This window comes from Typopeltis vanoorti, chromosome 18 (assembly GCF_054136105.1).
Source record: "Typopeltis vanoorti isolate ZY-2024b chromosome 18, IOZ_Tvanoo_1.0, whole genome shotgun sequence".
NCBI lineage: Eukaryota > Metazoa > Arthropoda > Arachnida > Uropygi > Thelyphonidae > Typopeltis > Typopeltis vanoorti.
In genome coordinates, this window is record NC_143566.1 from 3,246,674 (window position 1) to 3,265,868 (window position 19,195).

General features: G+C 35.4%; 1 protein-coding gene across 1 annotated transcript in view; it reads left to right on the top strand.

Moving 5' to 3' along the window:
* Nucleotides 1-19,195, top strand: part of ACC (acetyl-CoA carboxylase) — a 1,393,224-nt gene that overhangs the window by 945,935 nt on the left and 428,094 nt on the right. The window contains exon 39 of the mRNA XM_090408519.1: nt 11,669-11,809. Within this exon, the coding sequence (XP_090264645.1) occupies nt 11,669-11,809 (141 nt within the window). The remainder of the gene's footprint in view (nt 1-11,668; nt 11,810-19,195) is intronic.

Below are 19,195 nucleotides of genomic sequence, written 5' to 3' on the forward strand. Positions count from 1 at the left end.
TCAGATTACTTCTATACCAAAGGTGCATAGTATGTTTAGACACAAACATTTCTTTAGGCAATAATTCCTGAACTATTTTCTGGACTGGGGCAACTCATATAAAGAAGCTAATGACTTCACATCGCTTGCCTTAGCATCCCATAATGCAAAGAACATCTCCTTGTGGAGATGTATAATGTTATTCTTCAGGCAAAATCCTTGCCATATTGGGATCAAAGGAAATGAGGCAGCAGATACTGCAGCAAGATCAGCTCATTTCTCAAACATCCACTCTCTTTCTATACCATTCACTGATTATCAGCAGATTATCTCTCTCTCTCATACACACACACTCTTCTCTCCCAGTGGTGGTCATCTTGGAATAGAGAGGCTAATAATAAGCTCTACCAAATTAAGTCTGAAATGAAATTATGGCAGTCTAGTCTAGTCTGCACAGAGTTCAAAAAGATCAAGTTACACTTGTTAAGTTCCATGTAGGTCATAGTCATCTTGCCTGCTCCTTCCTGTTGAGTGGTGATAATGTTCCTATGTGAGAGATTTGTAATCACCATTCATCATATTTTAATTGATTGTCCTCATTTTATGAAATGAGTACATTATCTTTACCTTCCCCTCCGTTAGGTGCCTGTTTATGATGGAGGAGACCTCTCAGTGATGATACTAGCCCTTTTCATTCTTGCCTCTTTTCCTTTGCTTTTTTTCACATATTCTTTATTCTACTTCTCCTTAGTTCTTTTTTACTATCCTATCTTCCATACTGCCATCATTGGGATTCAACACTGTGTTTGCCATGCAGTGCAACCTGTGAACATCTGGAGTGGTGGGGGGGGATATTGATAGTCTTTCACTACTTTGTCCTCTACTTCAGCAGGATAAGAGGTCCTGGTGGACTCAGATAGGATCAAACAGTGGGCTTGTCTGCAAAGGTCAAGTGTGCTACAGGAAATATCTTCCCCCCATAGTCAACATGGTCCAAGGCTTGCTATGGCACTTCTGTAGTGCCCAGGATAGACCTATCATTCAACTCATGAGCATAGTCATTTCTTGCCAGAAAGTTGGCATCCCATGTGTGACTCCATGGTGGGTGGAGGGCTCTGGCACTGAACAAAAAAACCACTCAAGCATGAATTCTTCATCCTCAATTGTTTCAGGGGCCCTAACAAAGTCCCAGTCAAGTAATGATACCATTGTACACCTTTTAATAACAGTTGTAAGAAACAAAAGATGTGATACCAGCATAAATTTACCAGTTTTTCTAATCATCTGTGCAAAGCCAGGAAAAGTCAATAGGGAAAATGTCACCCTTCTTTGTTCAAAAGGCCTTTAGAAAGACTGGCAGAATCTTCCAAAGCAGTTAAGAAACTACATTCTGGTGATATACTTGTAGAAACATCATGTCAACAATATTCTGGAAAACTCCTCACAGCAACCTCAATGGGTAGAATACCAGTATCATAAAACACTCAATTTCTGTATTATGAGTGATCTCAGAAAGGAATCTCTTTGATGTTTCTGATAACGATGAGAAGATATGTTCAGAGCTGAAAGTTCAGAGAGTGACAGGTATGAAATGCATCCTGATCTGTCGGGATGGTCACCCGGTTCGAACAGAAATATCATCCTTACTTAAAGTGAGGTATTTCAATTTTCTTATTAGGCTGTACATCCCTAATCCCTCTGCTTCCTGTTCCCCATGTGGTAGTAAAAAAGCATGATAACAAATCTTGCTCTGCAAAGAAAACTAAATGTCTAAACTGTCCGGGATATCATCTGCACCTGTGTATGTCAGAAGCAGAAAGATACAAAAGATGAAACAAAACATTTTATGGTGTAAGCCAATAGACAGTACAAATTGGTTGGCTAAATCCCAAATTGCTAGCCCATCCTCATTCATCCAGTACTCAGTAGATACCTACTAACAGGGTGCACCATGTGAAGGTGAGGATTGGACATTAGGTCAGACGCCCCAATTGGTTCTCTGCATTCCTGAAAAGCGATGTGGAGGTCTCCCAGTTATCTGGCTTTGACCCTTAAGTGACCTCCAACATCAGAAGAACTGAAGATAGGAACCATCAATATAAGGAGTATTAATGGAAAGGAAATCGATTTGCAGAAGAATTGGAAAAGTACCATGTGGACATAATTGATATTCCTGAGACAAGGAAGATAAAAACAGGTGAGATCTTACTAAATAATAATAATATGATATTATTTTCAGGCAATAAGGATCAAGGAAAGGAAAGAGTAGCGATAGCATTCAACACCAAACATAAAGATAAACTTCCTGATTGGAAGGCAGTTGCAAGTAGAGTTATGTAGGCAAACTTCAAAATGGGGACATGAACAATGAAGCTTATTTGTGCCTGTATTTCACAGAAGATTCTTCCAAGGAAGAAGGGAGGAATTTTTTGAGTCATTAGAACAGGCAGCTGACATAAAGAAAATGGAAAAAGTGGTCCTTGGAGATGTGTACAGCAGAGTAGGAAATGAATTCCACCAGACATATAGGAACATTTGGAGAAAAGGACAAAGCTAATAATAATGATAAATATGCTGGACTTCTGCTCAGGACATGGATTAGTCATTACTAACACCATGTTTCAACATAAAGATATGCACAAGTTCACATGGAGAGAAGACACAAATAAGAAAAGCCTCATTGACTACATCATTAATGACAGTGATATCTTCATGCTTGTTCAAGATACAAGAGTGTACAGAAGATTTGAAATCGGAAGTGACCATTACCTAGTACTAAGCAGGATAAAAATGGATATCACATTGAAAAGAACAGTATGTAAGAAAGTTCTAAATATAATTAAAGTTGAGCAGCTTTTACAAGTAAATTGTAGACTTAACTATAAAAACATTATTGAAGAAAAAAAAATGAAACAAATTGAAAACGAGAACCAAACCTTGGATTCTCAGTAACAAACTCTGAAGGAGACATTAATTGATTCAACTAGGGAAGTATGTTCTGAAGTGTCTGCAAGGATAGAAAAATAAGAACACCATAGTGGACACAAGAAGTTAAAGAAGCATTCCTGGAAAAGAAAAAAAAAACATACCAAAAATTCCTAGCAAATAAGTCGGCAGATGTCCTAAAAAAATATAAGAGAGCTAAGCTGTCTGTAAAAGTAACTAAACAAAAGTCATGGTTGACTTTGGTAAAAATATAGAAAATAAATATCAGGAAGGTGGCAAAATGTTCTGGAGGCTATTGTAGAAGCTTAGAAATGGAAGAAACAGTACTGTAAAAGGAATCAAAGATGCTAAAGATGACTTGAAAACTGAAGATAAAGATATCCTAGATGTCTGGAGTGATTACTTTGAAAGATTGTTAAATGAACCAAGCAGTGACAGAACCATGATAAATTTTTCAAGAGGAATGAAAAAAAGGAGTACATGTCAATACTTGAGGTAGAAAAAAGTTGTCAAAAATTTAAAACATGGAAAAGCAGCTGGAGTAGATAATATGAGACATATAAGCTAGTGAAGGGTTGTTATCAGGTTGACATGGAAGAGATTTTTCATTGAATGGTGGTAGAACAAGATGCCATCGCTGGAAACAGCTGGAGTAGATAATATGAGACATATAAGCTAGTGAACAAGATGCCATCGCTGGAAACAGCTGGAGTAGATAATATGAGACATATAAGCTAGTGAAGGGTTGTTATCAGGTTGACATGGAAGAGATTTTTTATTGAATGGGTGGTAGAACAAGATGCCATCGCTGGAAACTGTGTAAGAAGGATGTGAGCAGAGGAGTGAGAGCAGGTTTGTTACATGGACAGTGGTTGGTGAGTGGAATCCATTGCCTGAGTATGTTGTAAGTGTAGACACATTGAATCATTTTAAGGCATGGTTGAATGAGCATTGTGCAATAGTGTGTACTTCACATGATGAGTGTCTGATTCAATGGAGATAAGATGTTAATAATAATAATAATATTTGACCAGAAATGCTTAAATATGGAGGTATAAAAGTTTTGCAGTGGTCACACTGCATAATTCACAGGTCTTTGTCAGAAAGCCGAATTCCCAATGACTGGAGTAGAGCTCTAGTGCCCATCTATAAAAAAATGGAATAAAACTGAATGTGAGAATTACAGAGGAATATTTCTTCTAAGTGTTCCAGGTAAAATTTATGAAAGCATACTTGAAAAGACTTTACAACCCTGTTATAAATAACTATTTTAAATTCCCAATGTTTTGACCTTCATATTAAGGTCATCATCTGGAATATATACAAATAAACAAGGACAAGCTGAGTTACATTTCACAGTAAGCTAAAGAAACAATGATTTGAGCACCGGTTATTCTACTGGCATGACCTCTAGTGAAAAAAAAAAAAAAATACAGATTAAAATTACAAATTAATTTAGAAACTACATCAAAATACAGATAAAATTACAAATTAATTATTTAGAAACTACATCAAAGCTAAATTCGATGTAAGATAACATGAGAGAAACATTCTTTCTTATAGAGTTTTCTTACAGTAACAATGATGTCCTATTTTTAACATTACAATTGTTATATTAGATTTAGGATTTTGGATTATCTACAGTCCTGTTTATAGTTAGGAAGAAAGGTTTCTTTAGCTTACTGTGTGAAATGTAACTCAACTTGTCATGATGACCTTAATATGAAGGTCGAAACGTCGGGAAATTAAAATAGTTATTTATAACATGGTTGGAAAGTCCATAAATTCTAAAATGAATGCTGATCACCATGCAACACTAAAAGAAAGGATTCTGATAATTCATGGAGATTTGACCCACAAGCGATGCAATCAATATGGTAAGTTGAAGATTTATGTTTCTGGTTTGATGAATTGACTGGCATTTTTAAAACGTTGTAGGGACAGCAATATCATTCTGAATTTCATCAAACTAAAGAGAAAATTTACCTCAACAAATGAGCAACAAATATACCACCACATGGAGAAAGCGTTACTCAGAGAACAGATCCAGCTATGAGAAAAAACTTGCCGTTACTCAAAACCAGGTACAAAATGTAAATTCTGAATTTTCAAGTTACTTGAAAGCAGATATTTGGATTATTCTCGAAAAGATTACGGACAACACGGCAAACCATATCCTTCAAACTAAGAAAGAAAATCTCATATCCAAATTTCATAGACTAAAAGATGGACAAAACCAATGGACATATTCGAATTTCTTCACAATGAACATTAACAACCAATCAGAAGCGAGAAACAACAGGATCCACCAATCGCCTGCATTTAACAGTAATGTAGTTAACCTATCCAACCACTCCTTAAACAAAGATGAACTTTCGCTGCTCAACAAAGGTCTAAATTTTGCCGTAGCACCCAGATCAATGGACAAACTGGATTTTCTTTGTAATATTGAAAGAGGCTTAAGATTCATCCCAAATAACATAGCAGATAAAATGCATTTAGAAACCACCAACATTTTAAATATAAATCATAAAAAAACAATAACAATCAACTTAACGAAATGCGATTGAACAGTGGTGAAATCATTAAAATCAAATACGAACATCATAATAACTAGAGCCAAGGAAGTTCACCGTTATTAAACTGAACCACTAATTTAGAAAAAATGAATCTGCTAGTCTTGGACAATAGTATATACCAACTTGTTAACTACGACTCAACCAATAGAATAAAAAAGAAAACAGGGAAACTACTTAAATCAGTTACTACATGGCCCGAAGATACAGTCAAAAAATTACTTCTGCACTACACTCGTTCCTCGAGAATTTATGTTCTACCAAAGATACACAAAAAAAACACACCACTCCGGCCGATAGTTGAAGATATAGACAGTCAAATTATCACCTACCCAAGAAATTAGCGGCAACACTCAAGGAGCTGGTACGTCATTCCCCCCCCCCCTCCTATATCAGAAACACACAACACTTCATAAACATAATTAAAGACATTACATTACATTAGAAAAAGATGATTTATTAGTCAGTTTTGACGTCTCTGACCTCTTTATGAATGTCCCAATCAATGACACAAACCATTTACTGAACAAATTCCCTCCAGATGTCACATTATTCTTTGCGCATGTATTGCAGTCTGGTTGTTTTGTATGGCAAAACGTTTTCTACCTACAAAAGCAAGGCACGGCCATGGGCTCACCATTATTCTCCCATGTTGCTAACTTTTATATGGAACATTTTGAGCAACATGCTCTAGATTCTTCTCCTTTAAAACCCAAAGTCTGGCTTAGATACGTTGATGATGTTTTCACGATCTGGCCCCATGGTCTCCAGACATTAGACACTTTACTTAGCCACCTAAACAAACAACACAAACACATACAGTTCACAATTGAGATTGAAAAACTTAACACACTTCTGTTTCTAGATACATTTGTCAATGTCTTCCTTCTGGCAGTCTTTCCTTCACTGTTTAACGGAAACTGACACATACTGGCCAATATACATACATATAAACTCCTACCATCACCCAACACAAAAACTAGGTGTCATTAATAGTCTAAAAAACAGGGCTTTGAAGATTTACTCCAATGAACAAGCTCTGAAAGATGAATTTAAAATTATCATCAATACTTTTCAAAAAAATGGTTACAGCCAATATGCTATTAACAAAATTCTCTACAAGATCTCAATAAAAAAAACGAGGATAAACCAGACTACAATAAAACTATAACCATTCCTTATTAAAGGGACATCAGATAAAATAAACAGAATACTACAGAAATACAACTTCAAAGCTGCCTTTAAACCTCCTGTAAAATTAAAAAGCTTACTCAACTCATCCAAAGACCCACTCCCTCCGCTGGCCCACCCTGGAGTATACCATATTTATTGCTCCTGTAATCTACCATATATAGGGGAAACAGGATACACAATTCCTATCACACCAAAGGAACATAAACGACACATTAAATATAATAACTATGGTGAAGCTGGCCTTTCTGATCATGCCCTGAACACTTTACATAGAATTGATGGAAAAGCACCAATTGTTTACATCACACCAAAACATGGTATGAACTCAAATTTAAGGAAGCCTGTGAGATTCTTATCAACCACCCCAATCTGAACAATAATGATGGTCTAAAAATCCCAAGCATATGGAAGGCACATATTCTACCCACAGAACCTTTCTCCCTAAGAGTTAACTATAAACAGGACTGTAAATAATCCAGAATCCTAAATCTAATATAACAATTGTAATGTTAAAAATAGGACATTATTGTTACTGTAAGAAAACTATCTATAAGAAAGAATGTTTCTCTCATGTTATCTTAAATAGAATTTAGCTTTGATGTAGTTTCTAAATAATTAATTTGTAATTTTATCTGTATTTTTTTTTCACTAGAGGTCATGCCAGTAGAATAACTGGTGATCAAATCATTGTTTCTGTGTGAATGTAACTCAGCTTGTCCTGTATATTTGTATGTGCTCCAGATGATGATCTTAATATGAAGATCGAAACATCGGGAAATTAAAATGGTTATTTATAACAACTGTAATCTACCATATATATCTACTCTTATTCATTATGGATCACATTATAAAAGAAAGTAGCATCAAGCCTGATATTAGAATCGGAGATGTCAAACTTAGCTCTTTGCTTTATGCAGATAATGTTGTACTCCAAAACCCATCTAGTGCAAGTCTCTAGGATTCACTAACTAAATCGAATAACAGCTGTAAAAAATTGTCATGAAAATCAGCAATGAAAAGGCCAAAACTATGAATATAGTCAGGATCATAGGAAATTTCAGCTGTGCTCTGAATGGCAATCCTATAGAATGAGTAAACTATTTTAGCTATTTAGGCACAGTTTGTAGTAAAGATGGGAGGTTAAATCTGGAAATAGACAACAGAATAAGCAAAGCTATAATGGTGGGTATCCAGTTGAATAAATCTGTATGGAATAAGAGAGAAATTAGCCAAAACACCAAACTACCAGTATACTAGACAGGGTTTAAACTAGTCTTAAGTTATGGATCTGAGCATTCGGTTAGAAATAAAGCACTTAATCAAAGAATAGAGACCACAGATATGAGGATTCTGAGAAAAATTAGGGGAGTGAACTGATGGCATCAATGGCAGAATCGTATTAAAAATGAAGATATTAGAAAGGAACTTAACATTATTAGCATTCAAAAATGTGTCAGCAGAGTGAATCTTAGGTGGTATGGTTACTTAAATAGAATAGGTGAAGAAATGTTAGCAAAAAGGCGGTGTTTGATGCCAAGATGACAGGAAAGAGACCCAGAGCAAGACCAAGTTCTAGGTGGATAGATTTGATCAGAAGTGCCTTAGAAGCATGAAATGTTAGATATGACAATATTGGTGTGCTCATGGGTAATAGATTGATTTGGAGGAAAATTGTTGATAGGAGATTAATAATAATATAAACTTAATCATGTAGTGCTGTCATAGTAACCTGAACATCCCTTGGGGGTACATATCAGGAAATTAATAATAATAATATCAGTAAATTGATGATGAAAATAGAACATAATATATCTGGATGCAAAGAGGAAGTTAGCCACCACCAGTTCGCCTGTTCTGAGATCCTCTTGTGCTGAGAAGGTAGCAGTTAAGATTTCAACAGCAACCCAAACTCATATGTCTAATTCAGCATACCTGAACTTTACAATCATGACCTTTTCTCTGTTGAGAGCATTAATCACTCGATGTACAATCTGACTTCAGAAACAACTCCAAACATGTTCAGTTCGATAAGAACCCACTTGTGAAAAAAAATTATGGCAAGGTTATCACTTAAAGACAAACCACCAGATCCACCCACAGAAAAAATAAATACTTCGGTATTCACTAAAATAACTTGAACTTATTCCATGATCCTGACACATCCAATGATGTATTGAATATTTTTCCAGAGGGAGAGATGGATGATGGTCATCCATACTTCCCAAAATTAAATGAGAAATATAAACCAGACAAGGGTAAGTCCTGAACCTTCCAGAAATCAGATACGTCTACCGAATGTAAACAATAAGAAAATTTTTACAATGGAACTGTCATAGGTTTCACCAGAATATCAATGATATCAAGATTTTGTTTCAGAAACACAAACCGTTCTGTTCTGTTTGCATGAACATATTTAAAACCCAGTGTGCACCCTACCTTCAGGAATATCACACTTGTACACAAGGACAGAACTGGCGATAGTTCTGCTCGTGGTGGAGTAGCTATTCCCATGGGTAGTCATACTCTTGCCATCATGTGACCTTAATAATGCTCTGGAAGCAGTAGCGATTTGCCTATCCATGGGATTTCTTATTACAGTATGCTCAATATATTTGCCACTGGGTTATGAACTAAATGAAATCAAACTTGATTATCTCATATTCCAAACTAAGCCCATCCTCCTAATGAGTGACTTTAATGGACATAACACAATAGCACTCTGTGGGGTAGTGCCAATATGAATAGACGAGGTTGTGTCATTGAGCAAATTCTCGACAATCATGGCTTATCCCTTATTTATAATGGAGTAAATACCTTCTTCCATATTCCAGCCCACTGTTATTGTGCATTGAATCTCACAATCTGCTTACCTGCCATTTTTCCAATACTCAATGGGATGTTGAAGATAACCTATACAGAACTGATTATTTTCCCATTATTAGCACTATGTCTTCACAGGAACCATGTCCTCCTACACGAATTCTCCATCTTGCAAAATTTAATACTGAAGCAGTCAGCCAAACAGCTATCAATGAAGTAGCAGTGAAGTATGTAACAGATTACATTTAAACCCATCTCACTATTACTAGCAAATAAAAGTTAAGCAATATTGACTATAAAACAACCCCCTTTCCCCACAACATGCACCACTAGTGACTTTTTTCTTCAGGGATGCTGTCCCATTCATTATTTAGTGAGTTAGTAAATAAATTAATTGGTTTATCTGATATCAGCACACTAAATAACCAATTTATTATCCAGCTTCATGTGCCTATCATCTGTCACTGATATCCTTGAGACCATTTGTAAAATATAGACATACTACTGAATGACCGGAATATGAATAATTTTCTCTGCTGGTGTGAAAGACCATCCCATGCTTATCGATGTACCCAGTACATCTGTTATTCTGCCATAATAAGAAAGTAAATTGTAAAATTGTAAATTGAAGCTAGGAAGGGTTATTAGTAATAGTGCAGATTTGGCATCCCTGCAAGAGGATTTGAATAAACTGGACAGATGGGTAAATCAATGGGGATGTCTGTTTAATACAGCAAAATGTAAAGTCTTGAAGATTGGGAGGCTTCATACTCTGTTGGAGGAGCTGTACTGGAGGAAGTAGGAGAGACAAGACATCTAGGGGGTGATGATTGATAGAAACCTTAAAATCAGGGAAGATATTGCAAAGGTGGTGAGGATTGCTGCAATACTGAGAAGGATACTGACCTGCAGAGATAAAAGAGTTGTCATTCCATTGTATAAACCTGGACTGTTGTTCTCAAATTTGGTCCCCGAGATTTGAAGGGGATAAATTAACTGTGGAAAGGGTGCAGAGGCGAATAACAAAGATGGTTTCAGGACTGTACAATGTTAGTTATGAGGATCAGCTGAGGGAATGTGGACTGCAGAGTTTGGTAGATAGAAGAAGGAGAGGTGATGTGATTGAGACTTTTAAACTGTTGAGAGGTAGTTACAGGGTTGACACTGGGGAGTTCTTTCACTTTGTGGAATAGGGGGAAGGAACAAGGACAAAGGGCCATCCCTGGAAGTTACAAAAGGAAGCCGTATGCAATAGGGTGAAATCAGGTGGTTTCTTTGCATGGTAGTTGAAATGTGGAATGCATTGCCTGATAGAGTGCTGAGAGCACGAATGGTCAATGAGTTTAAGGAGTGGTATGATAGACTTTGTGTTTTCTAGGAAGGACCTCCCATGATGAGTCTTTTGACTCCATGGAGGTCTGATTAATAGTAATAATAATAATGAAATAATCCTCTGAACAAATCCATGCTGATCCTTTTAGGAATCCTACTGTTATTAACTCTGTTGTGAGTCACAACCTTTACCATTTCTGGTATTGGTTCAAATTACATACCAGAAATGGTATGTAATTTGAACCCCTGATTTTGGCATCTCATTTTACAAAGCAAAAGAGTTTTATTATATTTTTATCACATCTTGACATTATATTTGGTTAATTCTTTATATACCTCTGCTTACTTATTGCTAGTCCTATCCAAACTTATATACATTTTACATGTCTCCTCACCAGCATAAAATATCTTCAAATTGTTTATTAAAAACTGTCACTTTTTAATTATGGAACAAAACGTATTCCTTATATAACTTCTGTTCACCTATTATTAGCTTTTCCCCAGACTATGTATGATTTTTCCTCCTCCAACATAAAATACCTGGAAAATACTCATTAAATATTCATAGTAACAGCATCTACTCATCATTTTCTATTTCTCACATTCTTTTTATTATTTTATAGAATATTAGTATTAGCAATTTCTAGATTACCCACTGAAAACTGAAAGGAGGAGTCCTAAACTAATATTGATATTTTCTAATAATTAAGTGGCTCTGCAAATACTTAAATATTTAAATACATAACATAATGAACATTAAAAAATTAATGTTCATAAAAAATTATCATTAACATTTTATAATTATTGCTCCCCCCCCTTAGGCTTTAATAAAACTGTGGGAAGAATATATTGGTGGCAGACCAGAAGTTGAAATGCCTACCCAAGTACTTAAATATACTGAATTAGTACTAGATTCCTCTGGGATGTTAGTCGAACAAAAACGTCTTCCTGGTGAAAATGATGTAAGTTTTTATCTGATTTTAGAATTATTGTTCAGAAAATTCTCAAATTAACTTCTTCAATCTGCTCAAATTGAAGACTCAACCTACTCAGATTGAAGGATTTCAATCTGAGTAGGTTAATGCTAACCAAATAATTAAGCTTGAAAGCTTATTCAATTGATTAAATGGAATGCTTAAGGAGAAATAAAACACAAATGTTTTTAATGGTCGTGTGAAACATTTGAGTTTTAGCTTCAGGCATTTCATTTGATCTCATATGAATGTATTTTAGTTTGTGAAATTTACTTCTGACATGTTGTGTTTCTATATTAAAGAGTCTTCTGACTCATTAATTTAGAAAATTTGTTGTTATTATTACTATTATTATTATTACTGTCCCAAGACCTCCCATGGAGTCAAAGACATATCGTGTAGTAGGTCCTTAGTCATACACACAGCTCATCTTATCATGCCTTAAATACATTCAATTCTCTGCAGACATTACACTCTCAAGAAATGTATTTCAATCAGTCACTGTTTTTTTTTCATTCTTTCATTGTGATCTGTGATCAGCTGTAATACCCATGTAATAATCATAATATTTTCCATAAGAAAATTTCTCTTTTTTCACATTATCTTTTTTTGAAGTACAATCAAACAGTTCTGTTGAACAAGAGAAACAATGTTTTCATATTAATTTTTGAAAAGAAAAAGTTGATGAATGTCACACAAAGTTTAACATGTTTAAAACTTTTAATCCAGAAAAATCTAAACAAATTGTAAAGTTTAAAGCTAAGTTTTGGGTTTTTCTGCTAGCTATAAACTAATATATTAAGGAAGAATATGTTTTAGAAACTTATAAAAGTCTAATATTGCTCTTTTCTATTTTATTTATTATGGCAAATGTTGAATTAAATAATTAATTATTATCCTGTTTACACTGTGTGTTAGGCACAATGACTGTCATAGTCGAGTCACTTAACATGTTTCAAACCTGATTAATGCTCTGCTAGGGTGGGGTTAATTTCTGTATGTAGTGTATTATGACTGTCATTTGTGATTTGTGTGTTTTCTTCTGGCCAGTTTTCCTCTTTAGTGCCGGATGAAAAGCTCTATTTTCTGGGAGGAAAAACCCTGCTACCTCCATATGAGACTGGCTAACTCAACTTCACTTGAAAAGTTCTCAAATAGTTCTTCACTTTATCTATGCATTTGAACCCAGATTTTTTTAACTAGGTGCATCATTGAAAACACTGAACTATAGAGGATTTATTATTTAATTTTACTGTTGATCCATGACACACAAGAGGGATTGGAGAACCTATAGCACATCAATGTTGTCTATAGTAAGAAGTTAGAGGTTGCATGCATTTCATGAATAAATGGAGGTTTTAGTCTTTAGGGTAGCAAGGCTGTTTAAAAGAATAGAGTAGACATAGGATGAAACAGGGGGAGAAGGTCTTTTGAGAAGTCTGAAGTTGAACAGTAAAGGGATGTTGTCCACTAGCTACATGTATTCTTATAATCTCATAAGAGCGTAAAGGAATAATGAAAGTCAGTTCAATGCATATCCAATGTAGAAACAAAATGTCTATGAGAAAATTATGAGTTAATTTTTAGGTATGTTTTTGGTGCACCACTGCAAACATGAGAGATTTATATGTTAGCAGATGTATAGGTGAAAAACAGTCTTGAGTGGAAAATGACACTAAATATTTTGGAAAATACTGAGTTTCAAAATGTTATATTTATCATATTAAACAGATATTTCCATGCATTTACCCACCGTTTCAGCTTATTCAAATCCTTTTAAGTAGTCATAACATCAGCAGCATTACTAATAGCCATTCCAAGCTTCATGTCGTCTGCAGACAATTAAATATCTGCCTGTAATCCATTGACAGTATATCAATGACATAAAGATTTAACAGTAATAGTTCCAATATTGAACCCTATGGAACTCCTCTTGTAACCTTCCTATTCCCATATCTACAACTCTCTGATATCTATCAGAAAGCCAGTTGCCAATCATCCACGAACTAATTATCTAAACCCATACATCATAAGTTAAATGTAAGTTCATGTGGCACCTTATCAAATACCTTTACAAAAGACAGAAAAATTACAGTGCATGTCCTTCCCTAATCTATTATCCTTGTTGCTCTCTTATAAAAAGACAACCCAATTACTAAAACAAGCTCCCTTTTAACAAATCGATGCTGGCCTTCATTCACCCATTCTGTATTATCCTGGGAAAACTGATAAGTTCAAATACATCTGCCCATTTTGTATTAGAACTTACCAGTTTTTCAAAAATCCTAACAGCCACAGGAAAAATACAAACTGGTCTGCAGTTTGATACCTCTACTTGCTATCATTACTTTATTCATGGGCACTATCTTTTGCCATTTCAAGACTTCCATTAAACAGCCAGATGAATGGCATATGATCAGTTCCTTAGCACATTCCCTTAAATTGTGTGGCAAATCCCACTGACTTATTGACATCCAAAGTGCTCAGCATTCAGAAGAACATCCTCTTCAGTCCTTCACGCCTTAATTAAAAGCATTCATTATTAAATATCTTAAAGCATAGATAAGTTAAGTACTACAGAGTTTTTCATATGAAGGAGGAGTGTAATGGCATTATTAAAGCTATGAATTTGATTTCTAGTCAGTGAGAAGAGGTCATTTATGTACAGAAGGAAGAGAGTGGATAAACGTGCTGAGCCCTTGGGTGCTATTGAATTGCTGAGGAAATCTGAGAAGAATCCAGCTAGCATAACAAGGAGTGAGGTTACCAACTAGCTGATATGCCTCTGGGTAGTGAAGAAGTTGGCTTTGATGATATCCATGATTTCTGAGAAAACTGAAGTGAGAACAGTAAGAGATGATAATTTGATTTCTGACTTGGGTTTTGAATGGGCTGAATATTGGGGTTACTTTCATGATTTTCATGATATATACCAAATATGTAAGAAGAACATTGATAAGATGATATAGGATTGGTGTTAATTCTGAACCACAAGCTTTGAATGCAATAGGAAGGATATCATCAGGACTAGATTTGTTGGTTCCCCTGCAATCTTCTAATATCATCATCATGCACCCCTGTTTATCCTAGGATGTAGATTATTATTATTATTATTATTATTATTATTATTGCCAGCCTGGTTGGCTGAGTGGTTAGCATATCCGCTCTCCAGCCAAAAGGCTGCAGGTTCGAATCTCGCCATGGGCTTGAATGTTTGTTATTGTCTGTGAAAATACTAGTGGTAGGGTGGGCGGTAGATGGCGTTGGTGTAGTTGGTGGATTGTGGGTGGTGAAGATATAGAGTAGGTGCCCTCCCTTGATGAGTCTTTGAACTCCCTGGAGGTGTCAAGTAATAATAATAATTATTATTATTCATATTATTATTAAGTGATGACATCTCCAAGGAGTCTGAAGACTCATCGCGGGAGGACACCTACTGTACAACTCTCTTTCTCCACTACTACACAGAACCTCTACTACCAATCACCTACATCAACGCCATCTACTGCCCACCAAAGCTAGTATTTTTTGTCTGTAAATTGCGTGTGTTCTGAAGGGTGTCTCTGTGATACAGAAGTTGCTTGTCCATCTGTTAGTTTTGTTTTTATTAACAGAATTAATCAAATCCCCCACCCCCGTCTTGTCACTGAAGATGTCACTTGCCTGGCTTGGAAACAGTATTATTCAATTACTGTAGTGATGTGACTACTTAGCTTCTAAAGTATCTTGTTTTTATAGTTTTTTGTTTGAAATCTAGATTTCATTCTTGTGTTTACTGAAATATGCATTTAGCATTAATACTTTCATGTAAAAAAATAAAAAAAGTCATTTATATCATTAGTGAAATATTTTGCAAAAATGTTTAGACAAGATCTTTTACATAACATCAACAGTACTGAGCTTATCGTGTCAATTGTGAATTTGTTAATTTTTGTTGAGAATAGCAAATTTAGCAAATATTTATTAAGTTTGGAATAGATGCCTCTACATGTTTTTTGCAATAACCATTACTTGAAATTAATTTTTTTATACTATGCTATAAATATTGATCATTTGATCCCTCTCCCTTTGGTTCTGCAGGAGATAGTTTGGAATAATCAGACTTTGGTAAAATTAGATAAATGCCTTAATAATCATGAACAGAGCATCAATTTTCTGACTCTTTAAATGATACATTGAGGTTTGAAAATAGAAAAAAGTCCAAATAACCAAATATTACCAGAATGTGTCTGATTTACAGATATTAGATCACAGTTTAAATTCTCAGGGGCTTGCATTGGTGAGTATGAGCATGGCAAACCTGAGCTTGACTTGATCTTACTTCCTACAATATACACTTGGTATATCATATTTGTAGACTGGTCTTCTACTCGTCTTTCCTCTACTCTCTCTCTTACTTCTTACCTCCTTCCCTTTATGGGCACTCTTATTTTTTCGACAATTAAGAAACGGGCTACCAAGCTTAATCGTGGCCCTACCATCCTTGAAAATGATCCATGTGAAGGACATCCAGAAAGTGTAACAACATCATAAATCATTGATCAAGTGCATGATATGGTATTGGATAACCGACGAGTCAAAGCACATGAAATTGCTGAGACTATAGGCATTTCTAAAGAATATGTAGGATATATTTTGCATGAAGAATTGCAAATGAAAAAGCTTTGCGCAAGATGGGTGCCACGCTTGCTCACAGCAGATCAAAAAGGTACTCACATGAAAATCTCTGAACAGTGCTTGGAGCGTTTTAAGAATAAAACTGATTTTTTGCATTGATTTCTTACTATGGATGAAACTTGGATTCACCATTATACACCAGAATCCATACAGCAGGCAAAACAGTGGACAGAAGCTAGTTGTTCAGTATCAAAGAAGACAAAGTCGATTCCATCAGTAGAAAAGGTCATGGCATCAATGTTTTGGGATGCTAAAGACATTTTGTTTATTAATTATCTTGGAAAGGGTAAAACAATAACTGGAGAATATTATTCCAATCTTTTAACTAAACTAGATGAAAAAATTTGTGAAAAAAGATCTGGTTTTGCAGAAGAAAAAAATCATCTTTCATCAGGACAATGCATCTGCCCACAAAGGTGTTTTGGCAATGGGAAAATTAAGGGATCTGCATTATGAATTGTTGGAACATCCACCCTATTCCCCAGATTTGGCTAACTCTGACTTCTATCTCTTCCCAAAACTAAAATTCTTCCTTGCTGGTCAGTGTTTTTCTTCGAATCAAGAGGTGATTGCGGCTGTGGAGGAGTATTTTGCCGATCTTGCTGAGAACCACGACATTGATGGGGTAATGGCGCTGGAGCATCTCTGGAATAAATGTATTACTCTTAAGGGAGATTATGTTGAAAAATAAAAATAATTTTGAAATTATAAATTCGTTTTTTCATTGTTAGGCTGAGAACTTTTCAGACCGCCCTCATAGTTTAAACTATTTACTAAAACAAAAGGCAAGCCTAGTTGTCTTAATGTGGCAGCCTCACCACTAGGAAACCTATCATCATGCTAGTCACTTGACATAGGGAAACATATGTTACTTTCAAGTCTCAACAAAATTCAAACTGAACAGAAAACATGGAAAAGACTGCAAACTGGAAAAGATTAAGAAACTTTGGAAAAAGAAAAATGTGGTGAAATATACTACATGGAACATTAGAAGCATGGCACATAAAGAAAAATTAGATAATATTTTAAATGAAGAAAATGTATAAATTACAGTCCTTACAGAAACAAAAAGAGAAATTTAAAGGAACTAGAGAAACAGCTGATTACAATGTCATATATAATGGAGTGGATAAACAAATACATGCAAAAGCTGGTGTAATGATTTGAATCCATAAATCAATTAAAGCAAAAAGAACTCATTATACATACTGTATACATTAGAAAATAATAAGTTTGAGATACTTAGATAATTTGAAGGTCGTATATTAAGAGATTGAATGTTATGAAACTTCCTGCACTTGAATATTTTTTATTGTTTACAAGGGAAAAGTGCTTACTGAGTGACAAGAGGAAGGAAGTAAAGAAGAAGAAAGGACATGCAGTATGAGAAAAAAAATAGAAAGAAAATGCAGAACAGAACAAAAAATATATATTTTTTGTTCTGTTTTGTTCTCTATATTTTTTAACAGAAAAATAAATATATATACACATACTGACCTATAATTAGACACTTCCAGTCTGCTACCTCCCGTATGCAATGGCACTATCTTACCTTCCCTCCATTCCATGGGCATCTTTCCTGCAGCCAGACTTTCATTGAAAAGCCAGGTCAAAAACACTGTCAGTTCCTTAGCACATTCTCTCAAAACACGTGGTGAAATACCATCCAGTCCCACAGCTTTACTAACATCCAGAGTACTCAGTATGTACTCTGGATGTTAGTAAAGTTGGAACACACTCTCCTCCTGCACCTCTAAACCTCGAACCTGCCCTATCCCTCTAGTATTCAAATTGACTCCTCCAGGATGAAATACTCCAATAAAGTGTTCATTGAACAATTCTGCTATGTCCTTTGCATCATTCACTCTATTCTCATTTTTATCCCACAATGTCATTCTTCCACAGTCATTTCTCCTCCTACTGGCCACATACCTAAAAAATTCCCTAGGATTTTCCTTGGATCTAAGGGGCCAATCTTTTCTCATATTCCAGTTTCGCCTTCCTTACCATACTAGTCACTCTCCTAACCTGTGTCTTATATTTTTCATGCATTTTTTCATGCTCTTCACCTGTCTCCTTATATCTCTTCCATAGCCTCTTTTTCGCATGCAGTTCGTGTTTATTATTGTTTGTCATCCACTTTACTCCAAATTGTGTCCTCTTTTTCACTCGTGGAATACAGCTTACCATTGCTGTTAGCAAATATTCCTTCGCAATTTTCAAAGCACTAATGATATCCTGGCCTTTCAATTCCTCCCTCCACAAAACCCCCCAAGTTGATATCTAACACTATTATAATCACCTGCTTTATAATTCGAAATACTTTTTTGTCTCTTTGATACTCCTGCATGTCTATTCATCTTCCAAGTCAAACCCACATGGTCACTCTCTCTAACTAATGGGAGAGATGTCATCTCAGTTGTTGTCAACTCTTTTGATACTATGACCAAATCCAAAACTCTTGAACCTCTTGTTCCCTCTGTTACATGTTGCCTAAGACATTTGTCCCTCGAGAATTCTAGAAATTCCATTCCCTTATTGCTACATGCATGTAGGGAATGGAATGCTGTAGTTAAAATCTCCCATAACATTCATTCTTCTTGCACTTGCCACGCTCAACTGTCTCAACATCTCCTGGTCCCCACCCTCTGTGCTCCTTGGTCTGAAGCAACACCCCACTAAATATCCTGTCTTGCC